The 17,837-nt window shown below is 41.5% G+C and overlaps 1 protein-coding gene across 4 annotated transcripts in view; it reads left to right on the top strand.

Annotated features, from left to right (window-relative positions):
* Positions 1–17,837, top strand: part of HAUS6 (HAUS augmin like complex subunit 6) — a 53,175-nt gene that overhangs the window by 18,575 nt on the left and 16,763 nt on the right. For all 4 annotated transcript variants that reach the window (XM_002707973.5, XM_008254372.4, XM_070052752.1 and 1 more), the window contains 4 exons: positions 2,627–2,820; positions 3,413–3,539; positions 6,681–6,783; positions 16,935–17,016. In XM_002707973.5, coding sequence (XP_002708019.2) covers positions 2,627–2,820; positions 3,413–3,539; positions 6,681–6,783; positions 16,935–17,016 — 506 coding nt within the window. The remainder of the gene's footprint in view (positions 1–2,626; positions 2,821–3,412; positions 3,540–6,680; positions 6,784–16,934; positions 17,017–17,837) is intronic.

The following is a 17,837-nucleotide window of genomic DNA, read 5'->3' as shown; positions in this document are numbered from 1 at the left end:
TATGAGATATTTCCATCTGGATAGCTTATGTTTTCTTAGCAAGCACAGTTTATTAAGGGACTACCATATTGGTATAGTATAAGGGATACAAAGATAAAATACTGTTGTAATCCTGAAAAGCTTTTATGGTAACTTGATAGGCACTTCAGATTCAGGTACATGTATGTCATGATCTCTAACTCATATCTGCAGACTCTTGGCAGATGATATATGTAATAAATTAAGCACATCAATTATGTGTTACAATAGGGAGAAAATAGGAATTGATGATGTCTTTGGAGAAAATTACTGTAGTATGCCTCTTTTTAAACTTTGCCCTGCATAGGACTATTTTTTTTTTAAGATTTATTTATTTACATGAGAGTCAGAGTTAGAGAGAAGGAGAGGCAGAGAGAGAGAGAGAGAGTTCTTTTATCTGCTGGTTCACTCCCCAGTTGGCTGCAATGGCTGGAGCTGTGCTGATCTGAAGCCAGGAGCCAGAGCTTCTTCTGAGTTTCCCATGCAGGTGCAGGGGTCCAAGGGCTTGGACTGTCTTCTGCTGCTTTCCCAGGCCATAGCAGAGAGCTGGATTGGAAGTAGAGCAGTCAAGACTAGAACCGGCGTCCATATGGGATGCTGGCACTGCAGGCTGCGGCTTTACCTGCTACGCCACAGTGCTGGCCCCAGGACTATTTTGTTTTTAATATTATTTTATTCGAGAGGCAGTTACAGACAGAGAGAGGGAGAGACAGAAAGGTCTTCCATCTGATGGTTCACTCCCCAAATGGCTGCAGTAGGCAGAGCTGGGTCAGTCTGAAGCCAGGAGCCCAAGCCCTGGGCCATCTTCTGTTGCATTACCCGGCCATTAGCAGAAAGCTGGATTGGAAGAGGAGCGGCTGGAACTCGAATAATGTCCATATGGGATGCTTGTGCCACAGATGGAGGTTTAACCTATTATGCTACGGTGCTGATCCCTATTATATGATTTTTTAAATATTGGCAATGAATTCAAGTTTTAATTCTTTGAAATATTTATTTATTTATCTGAAAGGCAGAGTTTACAGAAAGGGAGTGGGAGAAAGAGGGAGTGTGGAAGTAGCCTGGAATGGGGTAGAGGGGAGAACGTTTATCTCCTGGGGTACTCTGCAAATGCCTACAACAGCAGCCTGAAGCCATGTTGGTGGCAGGGACCCAGGTACTTGGGCCATCACTTGCTACTCTCCCAGGAACATTAGTAGGAGACAGGATCAGAAGTGGAGTAGCCAGGACTTCAAAGGCTCTCTAATATTGGATGCAGGAGTTGCAAACAGTGGCTTACCTAGCTGCACCTTTACACTTGCCCCTCAAAATTTTTTTAAGGGTTTTTATTTATTTGAAAGTCAGTTACACTGAGAGAGGAGGGACAGAGAGAGAGAGAGAGAGAGATCGAGATCTTCCATTTGATGATTCACTCTCTAATTGGCTGCAACAGCCGGAGCTGTGCTGATCCGAAGCCAGGAGACAGGAGCTTCTTCTGGGTCTCCCACAAGGCCTTGGGCCATCTTCCACTGCTTTCCCAGGCCATAGCAGAGAGCTGGATTGGAAGTGGAGGAGCTAGGTCTTGAACCAGTGCCCATATGGGATGCTGGCGCTTCAGGCCAGGGCATTAACCCTCTGTGCCACAGCGCTGACCCCAACACCTCAATTTTTTTTAAAGATTTGTTTTATTTATTTAAAAGGCAGAGTTACAGAGTGAGAGACACAGAGAGACGGAGAGAGATTGAGAGAGATTCCATCTGCTGGGGAAGTAGGGGGAGAGAGAGAGAGACAGAGAGATTGATCTTTTATCTGCTGGCTGAGTCCCTAAATGGATTCAATAGCCAGGAGACTGGAACTCCATCTCCCACATAAATGGCAGGGGCCCAGGTATCAAATTTTAACTTAGACTACAAATTTTAAAACATTGAAGATATGCAGAGCAAATAAACAGGGCCAAATTTAGATGCAGCCTTTAGGAGTCATCAATTAACAAATTTGTTAAAAAATGAAGGGGCTGGTGCTGTGGTGTAGTGGGCTAAGCTGCGACCTTTAGCACCGGCATCCCAGTTGGGTGCCATTTCATGCCCTGGCTACTGCTTTTCTGATCCAGCTCTCTGTAATGGCCTGGGAAAGCAGTAGAAGATGGCCCAAGTACTTTGGCTTCTATACCCACGAGGGAGACCTGGAAGAAGCTCCTGGCTTCTGGCTTCGGATCGGCCCAGCTCTGGCTGTTGTGGCCATTTGGGGAGTGAACCAGCCAATGGAAAACCTCTCTGTCTTTCCCTTTGGCTGTAACTCTACCTCTGAAATAAATAAATAAATTATAAAAAACTAATTAATGATATTTTCCCCAAACCAGTTCATTCTCTCCAGTCTTTATTTTTTCCCATCTATTTGCATTTTTTTATTCTGATTTTCAGTCTTTTGCATAGTGTAAGAATTTAACATAGCATGTTAATTCTTACATAGTGGTTATCACTGGATCGACTTATATAGCTTCATGTTTGGGGGGAAGTGTTTTTTTTCTTTCACTCTTTATAACTTTTTAATATAATGGTAAAAATATATGTAATAGTGTATTATCTTAAGGACCTATAGTTCTCCCCTTTTTTTCTTTCTGAATCTTTAGTTCCACATAGGAAATGTTTACGAGTCTGGAAAATTGAACCTGTTAACAGTTATTCAGTTATTAAATGAAGCCTTGAAAGTAATGAAATATGAACGTTGTCAGGCTGACCAAGCAAGATTGACAATAGACCTTCACTACCTTGAAAAGGAGACCAAATTTCAGAGGGAAAGATTATCAGATCTGAAGCATATGAGGTACACTAGAAAGTTCTTCTGTTATTTTACTATGGGAGGTATAGGGTGGTTTTCTCTGCAAAATTTTTGTCTAGTTAACAACTATTAAGCTTGATAAAAACTTGTGAAAATTTTACTAGTACTGAAAAACATCTAATCAACTCCAAGAGAAACATATGAAGTAAAGAGGAAAATTAATGTAGCTTTCTGTTTGGAGTAAATTATTTGCCCTGAGTGATAATTTTCTATGAAATAATTTCACCTTTTTTCTGGCATTCCTTTTGTTGTGTCTAATCATAAAATGGAATTCCTGGAAAGTTTTTTATTTGAACAGAAAGACTGGGAGGTATGGGCTGCCCTTAGGAATGAACAGAGAGTTGGAATAAAGTTCTTACTGAAGTTCAGAGCCAGGAAAAAAATTGTATTTTGAAAACAAATGAAGTGAAAGATGCATGACTATTTTCCAGTTTTAAAGGTATTTTACGTTTTAAATATCCACTTCTGGGATTCATTTTCAGTTATATTTCCTTCCTCTTCTATCATTGTTTCTTCAACTTTACTCAATGCTTTTTTGTTTTATGTTTGAATAAATTCATGTTTTATGCCATCATAGGTATAAAATAAAAGAAGATATCACAACTATAAGACAATCTATTGTTGAAAAGCAAGCAGAATGGCATAAGAAGTGGAAGGAGTTTCTTGGTCTGTCTCCTTTTAGCCTAATTAAAGATGGTACTACAGTAAGTGATATTGACTGATTTCTTGTGGAATGTGAGTGTTCTTCAGAAAATTTGTGGAAAAATAAAATTAAAAGAAAAATTTACTTTGCTAAGATGCTATCTACGGGATCTCTGTCTCATATTGAAGTGCCTGGGTAGAATCCTTGCTCTATGCCCAAATCTAGCTTTCTATAAATGTGCACCTTGGCAGGCAGCAGGCGATGGCTCCCGTAATTTCATGTGGAAGACCTGGATTGAGTTCCCAGTTTCCAGCTTTGGCCTAGCCCAGCTACAGCTCTCATTGGCATATAAGGAGTGAATCAGCAGATGGGAGATCTTTTTTTCTCTAAAATAAAAATAAATGAAAAAATCTTGGAGGGATTTCTAGAAAGCTCATGAAAAATTCATATTACGAAAAAATTGCATGTATTTTTAAAGAAATTTTTGCACCAAAATACTTACTTTTAACTCCTTTTTCCCACTTACTTTTTAAAGTACAAAGTATAATATTTGTTAGTCTCTTGGTTTACTATATAATAAATGACCCAAAAATTCTTTTTTTTTTTTTTTTTTTTTTTTTACAGGCAGAGTGAACAGTGAGAGAGAGACAGAGAGAAAGGTCTTCCTTTGCCGTTGGTTCACCCTCCAATGGCCGCCGCGGCTGGTGTGCTGCGGCCGGCGCACCGTGCTGATCCAAAGGCAGGAGCCAGGTGCTTTTCCTGGTCTCCCATGGGGTGCCGGGCCCAAGCACTTGGGCCATCTTCCACTACACTTCCAGGCCACAGCAGAGAGCTGGCCTGGAAGAGAGGCAACCGGGACAGAATCTGGCGCCCCGACCAGGACTAAAACCCGGGGTGCCGGCGCCGCTAGGCGGAGGATTAGCGTATTGAGCCGCAGCGCCTGCCCTCAAAAATTCTATTTGTAGATTATGTTTGTCATTTTTGCATCTGAGCCTAAAGTTCAAATGTTTTGGTTTCTATAAATTTTTTAAAGCAGGTTTTTTTTTTTAAATTTTTTTATTTTTTTATTTGAAAGGCAGCGTTAGAGGGAGATGGAGAAAGAAAGAGAGAGGGGGAGGGGTCTTCTACCCGCTGGTTTACTCCCCAAGTGGCCACAATGGTCGGGGCTGGGCCAGGACCTCTTCTGGGTCTCCTGCATGGGTAAAAGGTTCTAAGCACTTGTGCCATCCTCCACTGCTTTCCCAGGCCATTAGCAGGGAGATGGATTGGAAATGAGACAGCCAAGACTCATCCGGCACCCATATGGGATGCCGGCATTACAGGCAGTGGCTTAATCTGCTATGCCATGGTGCCAGTCCCATGTAATTTTTCCAAATACACAATAGAGTATTCATTAAGCTATTCTTGTCATTTATAGTTGGTGTTTTTATTTAATTTTCTTTTTACAATAATAATAGAGGACTTATTTTGTGTTTTTAAAATATTTTAATTCAAAATAGTTTCAAATTTACAATATAGTTGGTATTTTCAGATTCTGAAATTGTTTTAAAGAGTAACTGGGGTGGGTGGGGGCATGATGTTACTGCATACCTGGTTAAGCCTTTGCACACATTGCTGACATTCCATATTGGAATGTCAGTTTGAGTCTGGCAGCTGCTGTGCTTCTGATCCACCGTCCTCCTAATACTCCTGGAAAGGCAGCAGATGGTGGCCAAGTACTTGGGTCCATCACCCATGTGGGAAACCGAGATGTAATTCCTGGCTCCTGGCTTGGGTCTGACCTGTGCCTAGCTGTTGAGGCCATTTGGGGATTGAATCAGTGGATGGAAGATCTTTCTCCCTCGCTGTCTCCCCACCAAACTCACTTCCTCCCTGGCTTGCTCCCTTTCCTTTCTTTCTGTTGCTTTGCTTTTTAAATAAATAAATCTTTTTGAAAAAGGGAGAAAATGAAGCCATCTTCTTTTTGTAAAGTTTTTTATTTATTTTCATTTCATTTGAAATGCAGAGAGTGAGAAAGAGGAAGATCTTCCATCCACTGATTTATGCCTCAAAAGCCAGTAGCAGCTGGGTCTGGGCCAGGCTGAAGGTAGTAGCTTAGAACTCTATATTGGTCTCTCAGATGGGTGTTAAGGACCAAGTGTGTGAGCTATTATCTGCTCTGCCTCCCAGGGCGTACATTGGTAGGAAACAGGAATTTGAAGCAGAGCTGGAACTTAAACCCAGGGATTCCAAATGTGATGTGGGTGTCTCAAGTAGAATGTTTTTAAAAATTTTTTTAGATTGATTGATTTATTTGAAAGGAAGAATTACAGAGAGGGATAGGCAGAGAGAGAGAGACAAACGCCTTTTATCCACCGGTTCACTCCCCAAATGGCCGCAACAGCTGGAGCTGGGCTGATCTGAAGCCAGGAGCCAGGAGCTTCCTCCAGGTCTCCCATGCGGGTGCAGGGACCCAAGGACTTGGGCCATCTTCTACTGTTTTCCCAGACCATAGCAGAGAGTTGGATCAGAAGTGGAGCAGCTGGGACTTGAACTGGTGCCCATATGGGATGCTGGCACTGCAGGCGGCGGATTTACTCATTGTGCCATAGCACTGGCCCTTCAAGTGGAGTCTATTTTTTTTTTTTAAAGATTTATTTATTTATTTGAAAGAGTTAAAACAGAGAGAGAAGGAGAGGCAGAGAAGGAAAGGTCTTCAGTCTGTTGGTTCACTCCCTAGATGGCCACAATGGCTGGACCTGCACCATTCCAAAGCCATGAGCCAGGAGCTTCCTCTGGATCTCCCACAAGTGTGCAAAGACTCAAGGACTTTGGTCATCTTCCACTGCTTTCCCAGGCCATAGCAGAGACCTAGATCAGAAGTTGAGCAGCTGGGACTTGAACTGGCACCTATATGGGATTGCTGACACTGCAGGTGGCAACTTTTCCCTTTATGCCACAGCGCTGGCCCCTCAAGTGGAGGCTTGATTGCTGTGCTGTTTGTCTTCCCCTAGACTGTCTTCTTGATGTGAAGTACCATGACGATTGAGACTTAGAGGACAATGTAAGCCCCTTTTTCCAAATATAATTGGTTAAAAAATGGTTATAAGTTATCTACTTGGTGCTTATATTTTAGGGCAAAAACAATCATCCACTCATAATTTATCATTGTTATTGTGGCAGTTAGCGAATGTGTTTAGAATTATGAATTTTGTCTTTAAAGGCTGTGGATCTTTTACCGCCTATGTCTCCCCTTTCATTTGATCCTGCTTCAGAAGAAGTATATGCGAGGAGTATTCTTTTTAAGTATCCTGCTTCACTTCCAGGTTGGTTATTTATCCTTTTCTCCTTTAAACCCCTTTCTCCCATCATTGTTTCTCAGTATTGTAATAGTTCATCATTTGGTTTTCCTCCTTAATCATAAAATTCAACATTTCAGTCATTATATCTTCATTGGCATTTTGTAAATTCAAAGTGTTGTGCAGTTGTTCTACTGTCTAGTTCCACAACATTTTTAAGATCCTGAAAGAAAATCCCATCCTCAGTAGTGATTGCTCCTTATTTCCTACTTTTCCAGGTTCTGGCTGCCAATAATCTACATCCTGTCTCTATGGATTTTCTTGTTTCATATAAATATGGAATTTTAATATGAATGGAATCATATAATATGTAGCCTTTTGTATCTGGCTTGTTCTTTTTTCTTTCTCTCTCTCTCTCTCTTTTTTTTTTTTTTTTTTTAAGATTTATTTATTTGAAAGGCAGAGTTTCAGGGAGAGGGAGAGATAGAGATTGGCTGGTTCACTCCCGAAATGGCTACAGTGGCCAGCGCTGGGCCAGCCTGAAGCTAGGAACCTGGAACTCAATCTAAGTCTCCTGTGTGGGTGGCAGGAACCCATGAACTTGGCCATCATCTGCTGCTTTCCCAAACATATTAGCAGGAAGCTGGATGGGAAGTAGAATAGCTGGGACTGAAACTGGCGCTTCAATATGGTAGGCTGGTGTCACAAGCAGTAGCTTAAACTTTTGCAACACAATGCTGGAGTCATCTTTTTTTTTTTTTCTTCTTTAATAAAAACTTTATTGATAAATAAAAACAGTTATCCCATATGGGCGCTGGTTTGAGTCTTGGTTGCTCCATTTCCAGTCCAGCTTTCTGCTATGGCTTGAGAAAACAGTACAAGATGGCCCAAACAGTACAAGATGGGCCACTGCACCCACGTGGGAGACCCAGAAGAAGCTCCTGGTTCCTAGCTTCGGATTGTCGCAGCTCTGGCCATTGGGGTCAATTGAGGAGTGAACCAGCAGATGGAAGACCTCTCTCTCTCTCTCTCTGCCTCTCTCTCTCTCTCTGTCTCTGTGCAACTCTGACTTTCAAATAAATTAATTAATTTAAAAAAACCTTTCTGAGATATAATTCACATACCATACAATTCACTCATTTAAAGCCTACAGCTGAGTAGTTTTTTTGTAGATAGATGCAGCCATTACCAGTTTTGAACATTCCTTTTTTTTTTTTTTTTGAACATTCTTGTCACTTGAAAAAGAAACTGTATATCCTTTAGCTGTCACCATTCCCTACCATGCCTCCTATGCTCCCCTGGCCCTAAGCAACCACTAAAATATTTTTTGTCTCTAAATTTCTGTATTCTAGGTTTTCATATGAATGGAATAATTTTTTAAAAGATTTATTTGTTTATTTAGAAGGCAGAGCTACAGAGAGGCAGAGGCATAGAGAGAGAGAGAGCGGTCTTCCATTTACAAGTTCACTCCCCAAGTGGCCACAGTGGCTGGAGTTGGTTCATGTCCTGTATGTTGCAATAGCTAGGGCCAGACCAGGCTATAGTTGGGAGCCTTCAATGTGATCGAGTGTACATTATCAGGAAGCTAGAATCAGAAGGGGAGTAGGGGCTCTCTGATGTGGGATGCAGTTGTGTCAAGTGGTATTTTTAACTCTTGTACTGAATGCCTGCGCCCATTATTTACTTTTTTTTTTTTTAAGATTTATTTATCTATTTGAAAGTCAGAGTTACACTGAGAGAGGAAAGGTAGAGAGAGAAAGAGGTCTTCTGTCTGTTGGTTCACTCCCCAGATAGCTGCAATGGCTGGAGCTGCGTTGATCCGAAGCCAGGAGCCAGAAGCCAGGAGCTTCTTCCGGGTCTCCCGTGCTGGTGCAGGGGCCCAAGGTCTCTGGCCATCTCCTGCTTTCCCAGGCCATAGCAGAGAGCTGGATCTGAGTGAAGCAGCTGAGTCTTGAACCAGTGCTCATATGGGATGGGCAGCACCGGCTTTATCTGCTATGCCACAGCACTGGCCCCTCCATTATTTGCTATTAAAATGTTTTTAAAAATTCTATTTCAGCACATTGGAAAGTACAGAGAATAATATTATAAATGTATGTATAACAAACACCCTTCTTTGTCAGAACTTTGTAGTATTTGCTTTTCTTTCTTTTTTTTTTTTTTTTTTAGAAAGAACATATGCAGAGGCTGGCATGTAGTGAGTGAGTTATGCCATTATCTGCTATGCTGGCATCCCATATGATCGTGGGTTCATATCCTGGCAGGTCCACTTTGGATCCATTTCCCTGCTCATGTCCCTAGGAAAGCAGTAGAAGACGGCCCAAATACTTGCGCCTCTGCCACTCACGTGGGACACCCAGATGGAATTCCAGGCTCCTGACTTCAGCTGGGCCCAGTCTGGCCGTTGTAGCCATTTGGGGAGTGAAACAGCAGATGGAAGATCTCTCTCTCTCTGTAACTCTGCCTTTCAAATAAAAAAAAGGTTTACGAAAAACTTCTAGAAAAAGTACATATGTGGATATATCTTGGATATTTACTTTTCTTTGAGCCCATTTTTTTAAAGATTTATTTTATTTATTTGAAAGAGTTACAGAGAGAGATAGAGACAGAGAGAGAAGTCTTCCATTCACTTCCCCAGATGGCTGCAACACTCGGAGCTGCGCCGATCCGAAGCCAGGATGCAGGAGCTTCTTCCGGTCTCCCACGTGGATGCAGGGGTCCAAGTGCTTGGGCCGTCTTCTATTGCTTTCTCAGGCCATAGCAGAGAGCTGGATCGGAAGTGGAGCAGTGGGGACTAGAACTGGCGCCCATATGGAATGCCGGTGCTTCAGACTAGGGCTTTAACCTGCTGCGCCACTGCAATGGCCCCCCCTTTGATCCCATTCTTATAAGTTTCACAGAAGTAACCATTATTCTTATTCTTAGAACAGGTGTGTGTTCATAAAAATAATTTTTATATGTGTGATTTAACTATATAATGCTGTTTTTAAAGTTTTTGAATATTTTTTTTTAATTGGAGAGGTAGAGGAACAGGGAACTCTCTTCTGCTCAATCACCATCCAAATGCACTTTGCTGGGGCTGAGCTGGGGTCAGAGATAGGAGCCAGGAATGCAATACAAGTCTTCCACGTGGGTGCAAGGAACCTAGTTACTTGAGCCATCACTTGCTGCCTTCCAGGGTCTGCATTGATAGGAAGCTGGAATTGGGAGCTGGCACTGGAATCATACCTTGGCATTCCATTGTGAGACTTGTGCATTTTAACTGCTAGGCTACGTGCCCTCCCCCTATTTTTTTATTATCCCACAAACGTGTTTTGAAAATATTTGTTAATTTTTTTGACACTGGATTCAAAGAAGGTTTGCTTATTGCATTTGTTTTTTATTTTTCAATGACTTTTTAAAAAATATTTATTTATTTGAAAGGCAGAGTTACAGAGAGAGAGAGGCAGAGAGAGAGAGAAGTTTTCTATCCACAGGTTTACTCCCCAGTTGACTGCAATGACCAGAGCTGAGACCATCCGAAGCTAGGAGACAGGAGCTTCTTCCAGGTCTCCCATGTGGCTGCAGGGGCCCAAGGATTTGGGCCATTTTGTACTGCTTTTCTCGGCCATAGCACAGAGCTGGATCGGAAGTGGAGCAGCGGGGTCTTGAACTGCACTCATATAGGATGCTGGCACAACAGGCTGTGGCTTTACCCACTGTGCCACAGTGCTGGTCCCCTTAATGCCTTTTATTTCAGAGTCATTGCCAATTTTTTAAGATGTTGATATAAATTATTTTTAATACTCATTGTGTTTTTAGATTTACCAACGTGTTTATTGATCTTCCCACCTTATTTTTCTATTTTTTCCTTTTGAGGAATTTATATCAAAGTATATAGTTCTTTTAGTAATGGGAAATAAATAGTACAATATTAGTCTTTCTATGAAGATATCTTTATTTTGGGGCTGGTGCTGTGGCACAGTGGGTTAACCCCCGCCTGCAGTGCCGACATACCTTATGGGTGCTGGTTCGAATCATGGCTGCTCCACTACTGATCTAGCTCCCTGCTAATGTGCCTGGGAAAGCAGCAGAAGATAGTACAAGTCCCTGGACCTCTGCCACATGTGACAGAGACTCTGAAGAAGCTCCTGGCTCTTGGCTTCAGCCAGGTGTTGTGGCCATCTGGGGAGTGAACCTCTCTCTCTTTGTGTTTGTGCTTCTCCCTCTCTCTGTGTAACTCTGACTTTCAAATAAATAAATCTCAAAAAAAAAAAAGGGCAAATATCTTTATTTTTATGTACTCTTGAATGGTAGTTTAGCAGGATATAGAATTATACCACATTTTTTTTTTTTTCACTTTGGTGCTACATACAATCTCATTGTTTTCCGCTTTCTATTTCTGAGATATTTCCTGACAGGTTGTCATTTATTGGTAGTTAATTTTTTATTTCTAGTTGTTTTTAAGATTTTTCTTTTTCTGTAATGTAGGTTCATTGAGACAATAATTTGCTTTTATTTAGACTTACTTTTATTTTGATTCGTTTTTATTTAGGACTTATGTGTGCTTATTTATTCTGAAGGCTCATGTGTTTTCCTCAGTTCTGCAAACTTATTTACCTACATCTTTTCTAATAATGCTTGTCTGTCATTCTTTTGGTCCTTTTTTCCCCAAACTCATATTGTTGGAACTTCTGATTTTGCTCTTCGTATTTCTTAACTTCGCATTCATATTCATAACTTGTTTCTGCCTCTGAGCTTTGTTTTATATGTTATCCTTAGATATCTCTTATAGTTCACTAATCATTTTATCTTTAATCTGCTTTTTGAGCTGTCTTTTTTTTAAATTTTTTAAATTTTTTAAATTTTTTGACAGGCAGAGTGGACAGTGAGAGAGAGACAGAGAGAAAGGTCTTCCTTTGCCGTTGGTTCACCTTCCAATGGCTGCCCCACCCACCACGCTGATCTGAAGGCAGGAGCCAAGTGCTTCTCCTGGTCTCCCATGGGGTGCAGGGCCCAAGCACTTGGGCCGTCCTCCACTGCACTCCCGGGCCACAGCAGAGAGCTGGCCTGGAAGAGGGGCAACCGGGACAGAATCTGGTGCCTCGACTGGGACTAGAACCTGGAGTGCCAGCGCCGCAGGCGGAGAATTAGCTTATTGAGCCGCGGCGCCAGCCTAAGCTGTCTTTAATATTCATGGATGTACTTTGCACTTTTAGAAGCTTATTTGCTTCTTCTTCAAAATTCCCTGTTCTTTTTTGTGGTATCTTCCATTATGGCACCTTTAGTTTCTTTTGTTTTTTGCTAATTATTTTAAATGTACAGATAGTATCTTTTTGATTTTTCTGTTATCCCTTGAGTTTCAGGTACTTCTGCTCCTATATGTAGTGCTTGCTAATTTGCTTCCTATTAAAATATTTACTTTTAATGATTTATTTATTTATTTGAGTGGCAGAGTTAACAGATGGTGAGAGGGAGAAACAGAGAGGGAGGTCTTTCATCTGCTGTTTCACTCCCCAGATGGCTGCAACTGCTGGAGCTGGGCTGAGTCAAAGCCAGGAGCTTTCTCTGGGTCTCCTATGTAGGTGCAGGGGCCCAAGTACTTGGGCCTATCTTCTGCTGTTTTCGCAGGCCATTAACAGAGAACTGGATCAGAAGTAGAGCAGCTGAGACTTGAACCAGCGCCCATTCTACTGCAGGTGGAGGCTTAACCTACTACACCACAGTGATAGGCCCCCTAAAATATTTATTTGTGAGTTTAGGTCAGGAGCCAGAGCTTCCTTTGGGTCTCCCTTGTGGGCACAGGGGTCCAAGCACATGGGCCATCCTCTAATGCCTTCACCAAGGAGCCGAATCAGAAGTGAAGTAGCTAGGACTCAAACCTGTGCCTATATGGGATGCTGGCACTGCAGGCAGAGTCTTAACCTAATATACCACAGTGGTGGCTCCCATAAAATATTTGTGAGCTCAGATCTGGAGCCAGGAGTTTCCTTTGGTCCTCCATGTGGGCACAGGGCCCCAAGCCATCAGCAAGGAGCCAGATTGGAAGAGGAGCACCTGAGAGCTGACCGGGGCCCATATGGAGTTACTGCCACAGGTGGAGGCCCAACCCACTATGCAACAGCGCCTGCCCCTGTAATATTGATTTTATACCTGCTTTTGAGTTCGCTAAGTTTTACATTTCTTTCCTTTCTCCTATTCTCACCTAGGGCTCCAGGTATACTGCAAACTTCTTTGTTACTTCCCTGAATGAGTTGGCAGAATTTTTATGCTTTTCTTGTTAGGGATAAAGCAGCTTCTGCAGTGTCTCAGCTTCATGGTAGTGTTTGTTTTAGATTCCAGCTGGAGTGGCCTATGATGGTTCTTGTTAAATGTAGGTGTTAAATCTTCAGTATTCATATTCTGGAATGTGCCTTATTAGGTGCTTGTTTGAGTTTACTATTCTGATTAAGCTTTCCATCTTTGGATCTGACTTATATACTTTATTTGTTTTTTTGGGGGGGCATTTCTTCTTTTTCTTAAATTTTATTTATTCTAGTAAGGTTTGATAGAGGTAGTTTCTGCTTCAAGTTGATTTGCTGTTGTGAGTTCAGTTTTGTTCATCTCCTAAATGCCCTGATGTTCTATGCCCTCTTTCTGAATACATTTTTAATATTATAATTTAGTTTTCATCATTTCTTTTCTTAAATTGTGTTCATACTAGCTACCCTACCTCTAATATTTAGTCTGTTTTCTATTCCAAATGGTTATCAGTGCTCTTTCTCTAATAGATCCTTTTCATTTCCTGGCATAAAAATGCATTAATGATTTCCTGTTGCATTTAGGGAAAAATAAAAATTGTTTAAATGCTTTTTTACTTTCTAGCTTGTTTTTGAAGATTGATTTATTTATTTGAAAGGCAGAGTTACATAGCTAGAGGGAGGGAGAGAGATTGTTCATCCACTGGTTTACTCTCCGAATGGCTGCAACTGCTGGAGCTGGACCAGGCTGGATCTAGGAGTCAGAAACTCCATACAGGTTTTCCATATTCTCAGTTGAGTTAGCCAGGAGCTGAATCAGAAATTGAGTAGCTAGGATTTGAACTGGTTCTCATATGGAATACCAGCGTGGCAGGTGGTAGCTTAACCTGCTGTGCCAAAATACTGGTCCCTCACTTTCCAACTTTTAACTTAAAAGCTTTCTTAAATGCCAGACAAATGTGTCAATTCTGCTTATCAGCAACAGATGCTGTTTGTAGTTGTATATAATAACTTTAGTTTATGGTTGTTAATACTTTGTGGTAGAGTTGTATTTGTGCTGTTTTTTGGGATGTTTTGTAAACATCAGTAATACCATTATATAGAACATTTCAGAAAGTTTGTGGAAAAGTAGAGTTATAAGATGAGTTTAGATGTGAAAGCATTTGTAAGTTCATGCATAATGTTTTCTTTGTTTTTAAAAAAAGATTTATTTATTTGAAAGTCAGAGTTATAAGAGAGAGGAGAGGCAGAGAGAGAAAGGTCTTCCATCTGCCGGTTCACTTCCCAGATGGCCACAATGGCTGGAGCTTTGTTGCTCTGAAGCCAGGAGCTTCCTCTGGGTCTCCCACACGGGTGCAGGGACCCAAGGACTTGGGCCATCTTCTACTGCTTTCCCAGACCATAGCAGAGAGCTGGATCAGAAGTGGAGCAGCCATGACTCGAACTGGCACCTGTATGGGATGCCGGTACTGCAGGCAGCAGTTTTACCCGCTATGCCACAGCGTTGGCCCCATAATGTTTTCTAATTTTTTTAATTTAAGATTTATTTTATTTATTTGAAAGAGTTACAGAGAGAGGTAGAGCCAGAGAGGGAGAGAGCTCTTCTATCCTCTGGTTCACTCCTCAGCTGACCCCAATGGCCAGAGCTGAGCTGATCCAAAGCCAGGAGTCAGGAGCTTGTTCCAGGTCTCCCATGTGGGTGCAGGGCCCCAAGGAGTTGGGCCATCTTCTACTGCTTTCCCAGGCCATAGTAGAGAGGTAGATCAGAAGTGGAGCAGCTGGGACTCAAACCATGATGCTGGCACTATAGGCTGGGGCTATAACTCGCTGCACCACAGCACCAGCCCCCATCATGTTTTCTTTCTTTTTTTTTTTTTTTTTTGAAATATTTTATTTATTTTATTTGAGAGGTAGAGTTACAGACAGTGAGAAAGAAAGACTGAGAGAAAGGTCTTCCTTCCGTTGGTTCATTCTCCAAATGGCTGCAATGACCGGAACTGCGCCGATTCGAAGCCAGGAGCCAGGTGCTTCTTCTGGGACTCCCACATGGGTGCAGGGGCCCAAAGACTTGAGCCATCTTCTACTGCTATCCATGCCATAGCAGAGAGCTGGATAGCAGAGAGCAGAGAGTGGAGCAACTGGAACTCAAACTGGCACCCATATGGGATGCCAGCGCTGCAGGTGGAGGATGAACCTATTGGGCCATGGTGCTGGCCCCCTATCATGTTTTTTTAATATGTATTTTCCATGATCTTTTAAAGACCCCTCTCATGTATACATGGTTTTAAAACAATTTTTGTGCCCAAATCAACTAATCTTTTAATTCCATTTTCAATTACTTTTTTTAAAGATTATATATATATATATATTTTTTTTTTTTTGAAAGATAGAGTTACAGAGAGAGGTAGAGACAGAGGGAGAGAGGTCTTCCATCTGCTGGTTCACTCCCCAAATGGTCGCAACAGCCAGAGATGAGCTGATCCAAAGCCAGGAGTTTTTCCAGGTCTCCCACGTGGGTGCAGGGGCCCAAGGGCTTGGACCATCCTCTGCTGCTTTGCCAGGTGCATTATTAGGGAGCTAGATTGGAAGTGGAGCAGTTGGGATTCAAACTGGTGCCCATATGGAATGCCAGCGCTGCAGGCTAGGGCTTTAACCCGCTTTGCCACAGCACCAACCCTTTTTAACTTTTTTTTTTAAAGACTTATTTTTTCCTTCTTTCTCCCCGTTTCCCTCCCCCCCCCCTCTTTCTCTAAAATAAAAATGAAAAAAAAACAAAACAAAACAAAAAAAAAAACAAAAAAAAAGGACTTATTTTTATTTATTTGAAAGGTAGAGTTATTGAGAGGTAGAAGAGAGATCCTCCATCCACTGGTTTACTCCCCAAATGGCTGCCACACAGCCTGGGCTGGGCCAGATCAAAGCCAAGAGCCTAGAACTCTATCTGGGTCTCCCACGTGGGTGTCGGGGCCCAAATACTTTGTCCCACCTCTGCTGCTTTCCCAGGCTCATTAGCAGGGAGTGGAATTGGAAGTGGAGCACAACTGGGACCTGAACTGGTGCTCATTGGATGCCAGTGGTGTAGGCAGTGGCTTAACCCACTGCACCACAATACAGACCCCTCCATGAGATTTTTGAAGTACTCTTATAATCAGTGGGTGCAGAAGATAATTGAAAATGGCGTAATGATGGGATGGATTAAGAGGACAACTTCACATGTATGCACATTGGTTTCTTATATAATGATACCTTGGATACATGTACAAATAGGGAAAGGGTTTCAGAAGTGAGCATGTTGAAAGAGGAGAAGCTTTTGCAATATCAAATCATCTGTAACATAGTAATGGTTTTCTTTACCAATCTCATTTCTCACCATGCTTCCATTCAGTGCCTTCATACCTTCTTCCTGCTGTCCTTTATGGGCCAGGTGTGTCTCCTCTGCTGTTTGTATTCTTTGCATACTTCTGTCATAATATTATGGCAGTATAACATAATACTTCACTGTCTGTTCCTAGACTGACCTTTTGAGGGTAGGGTTTCCATCTTTTATTTCTGTCTCCCATTATTAGTGTAATATTGGCAGGTACAGTGGTAGTCTAATAGGCTCACTGATGTCATTATTACTGCACTGAAATATGGTAACTTTTCTTTTTGGCCTTGCTAACTCATGTAGAAGTGGTTTATGTATTTAAACATAAAACGGGGTGATATAAAACTGTAAAATTATGGATTGTCATATTTTGGAAATGCACCATCAGTCTTTGTATAAAAACTTATTACTAGATACTCTGTATTACTTCCCTGCTGATTACCCTAATACTTAACAATTGAGTAATTATCTTTTCCTACCAGTATTCATATTATTGTTATTTTTCTTATTTTGTTTAGAGAATTTCAAGAGATCTTTGAATATTAGAATGTAAAAACATAATTAAAGAGTAATGCGTTTTTCTACTTCCTTAGATACACCTAAGCAACATAACCAAGAAAATGGTTGCAGAAGAGATAAAGATGCTCTGGGACCTGTACATGATCTAACTGACAGGTAAAACAAGTTTGATTTTCAAATTAAAAAAATTTTTAAAAGATTTATTTGAAAGGTAGAGTTATAGAGAGAAAGAAAGAGAAACAGAGAGCTCTTCCATCCACTGGTTCACTACCCAAATAACTACAATGGCCAGAATTGGACTAGGCTACTGCCAGGAGTCTGGAATTCCATCTGGGTCTCCCGTGTGTGAGACAGGGGCCCAAGTCCTTGGGTTATCTTCTTCCCCTGCTTTCTCAGGTACGTTAGAAGGGAGCTGGATCAGAAGTAGAATAGCCTGAACTTGAACCAGCACTCATGTGGGATGATGGTGTTGTAGCCAACGGCATAACCAGCTGCATCACCACACCGACCTTTCATATTGAGTTTTTTATTCCTATATTAATTTTAGTCTCATCTTGAGACAATTTCCAAACTTTTTCAGTGTGAGATAGTGCATAATTTCTCCCTCTTAACCAGGAAGTACTTTTTTTTTTTTTACTGAAGACCCACTTTTCCACATTTATGATGCAATGACTTTTTTTAATTCTTAATGTAATTATTATGTTTCGTGGGGATTATCTGATTTTTGAAGAATAACTGTATGGGAACTATCTGATGGAAGTTTGGGGGTTTTTGCCTTTTTGTTACGATTCCTTTTCCTCCCTCCTTTTCTTTCCTTTCTCTTCCTTCTTTTCTCTCCCTTCCTCCCTTTCTTCCTTTCCTCCATTCCTCCCATCCTTCTAGGCTTTATTTACTTTGTTTTAAAGGCAGAGAAAGAGAGAGAGAAACATCCTCTGTCTGCTGGTTCACTCTCCACATGGCCATCACACCTGGGAATA

The sequence above is a fragment of the Oryctolagus cuniculus genome, chromosome 1, assembly GCF_964237555.1.
Source record: "Oryctolagus cuniculus chromosome 1, mOryCun1.1, whole genome shotgun sequence".
In the NCBI taxonomy this organism is placed as follows: Eukaryota; Metazoa; Chordata; class Mammalia; order Lagomorpha; family Leporidae; genus Oryctolagus; species Oryctolagus cuniculus.
The sequence above is the reverse complement of the archived record's forward strand: the minus strand, read 5'-3'. Positions and strand labels throughout refer to the sequence as shown.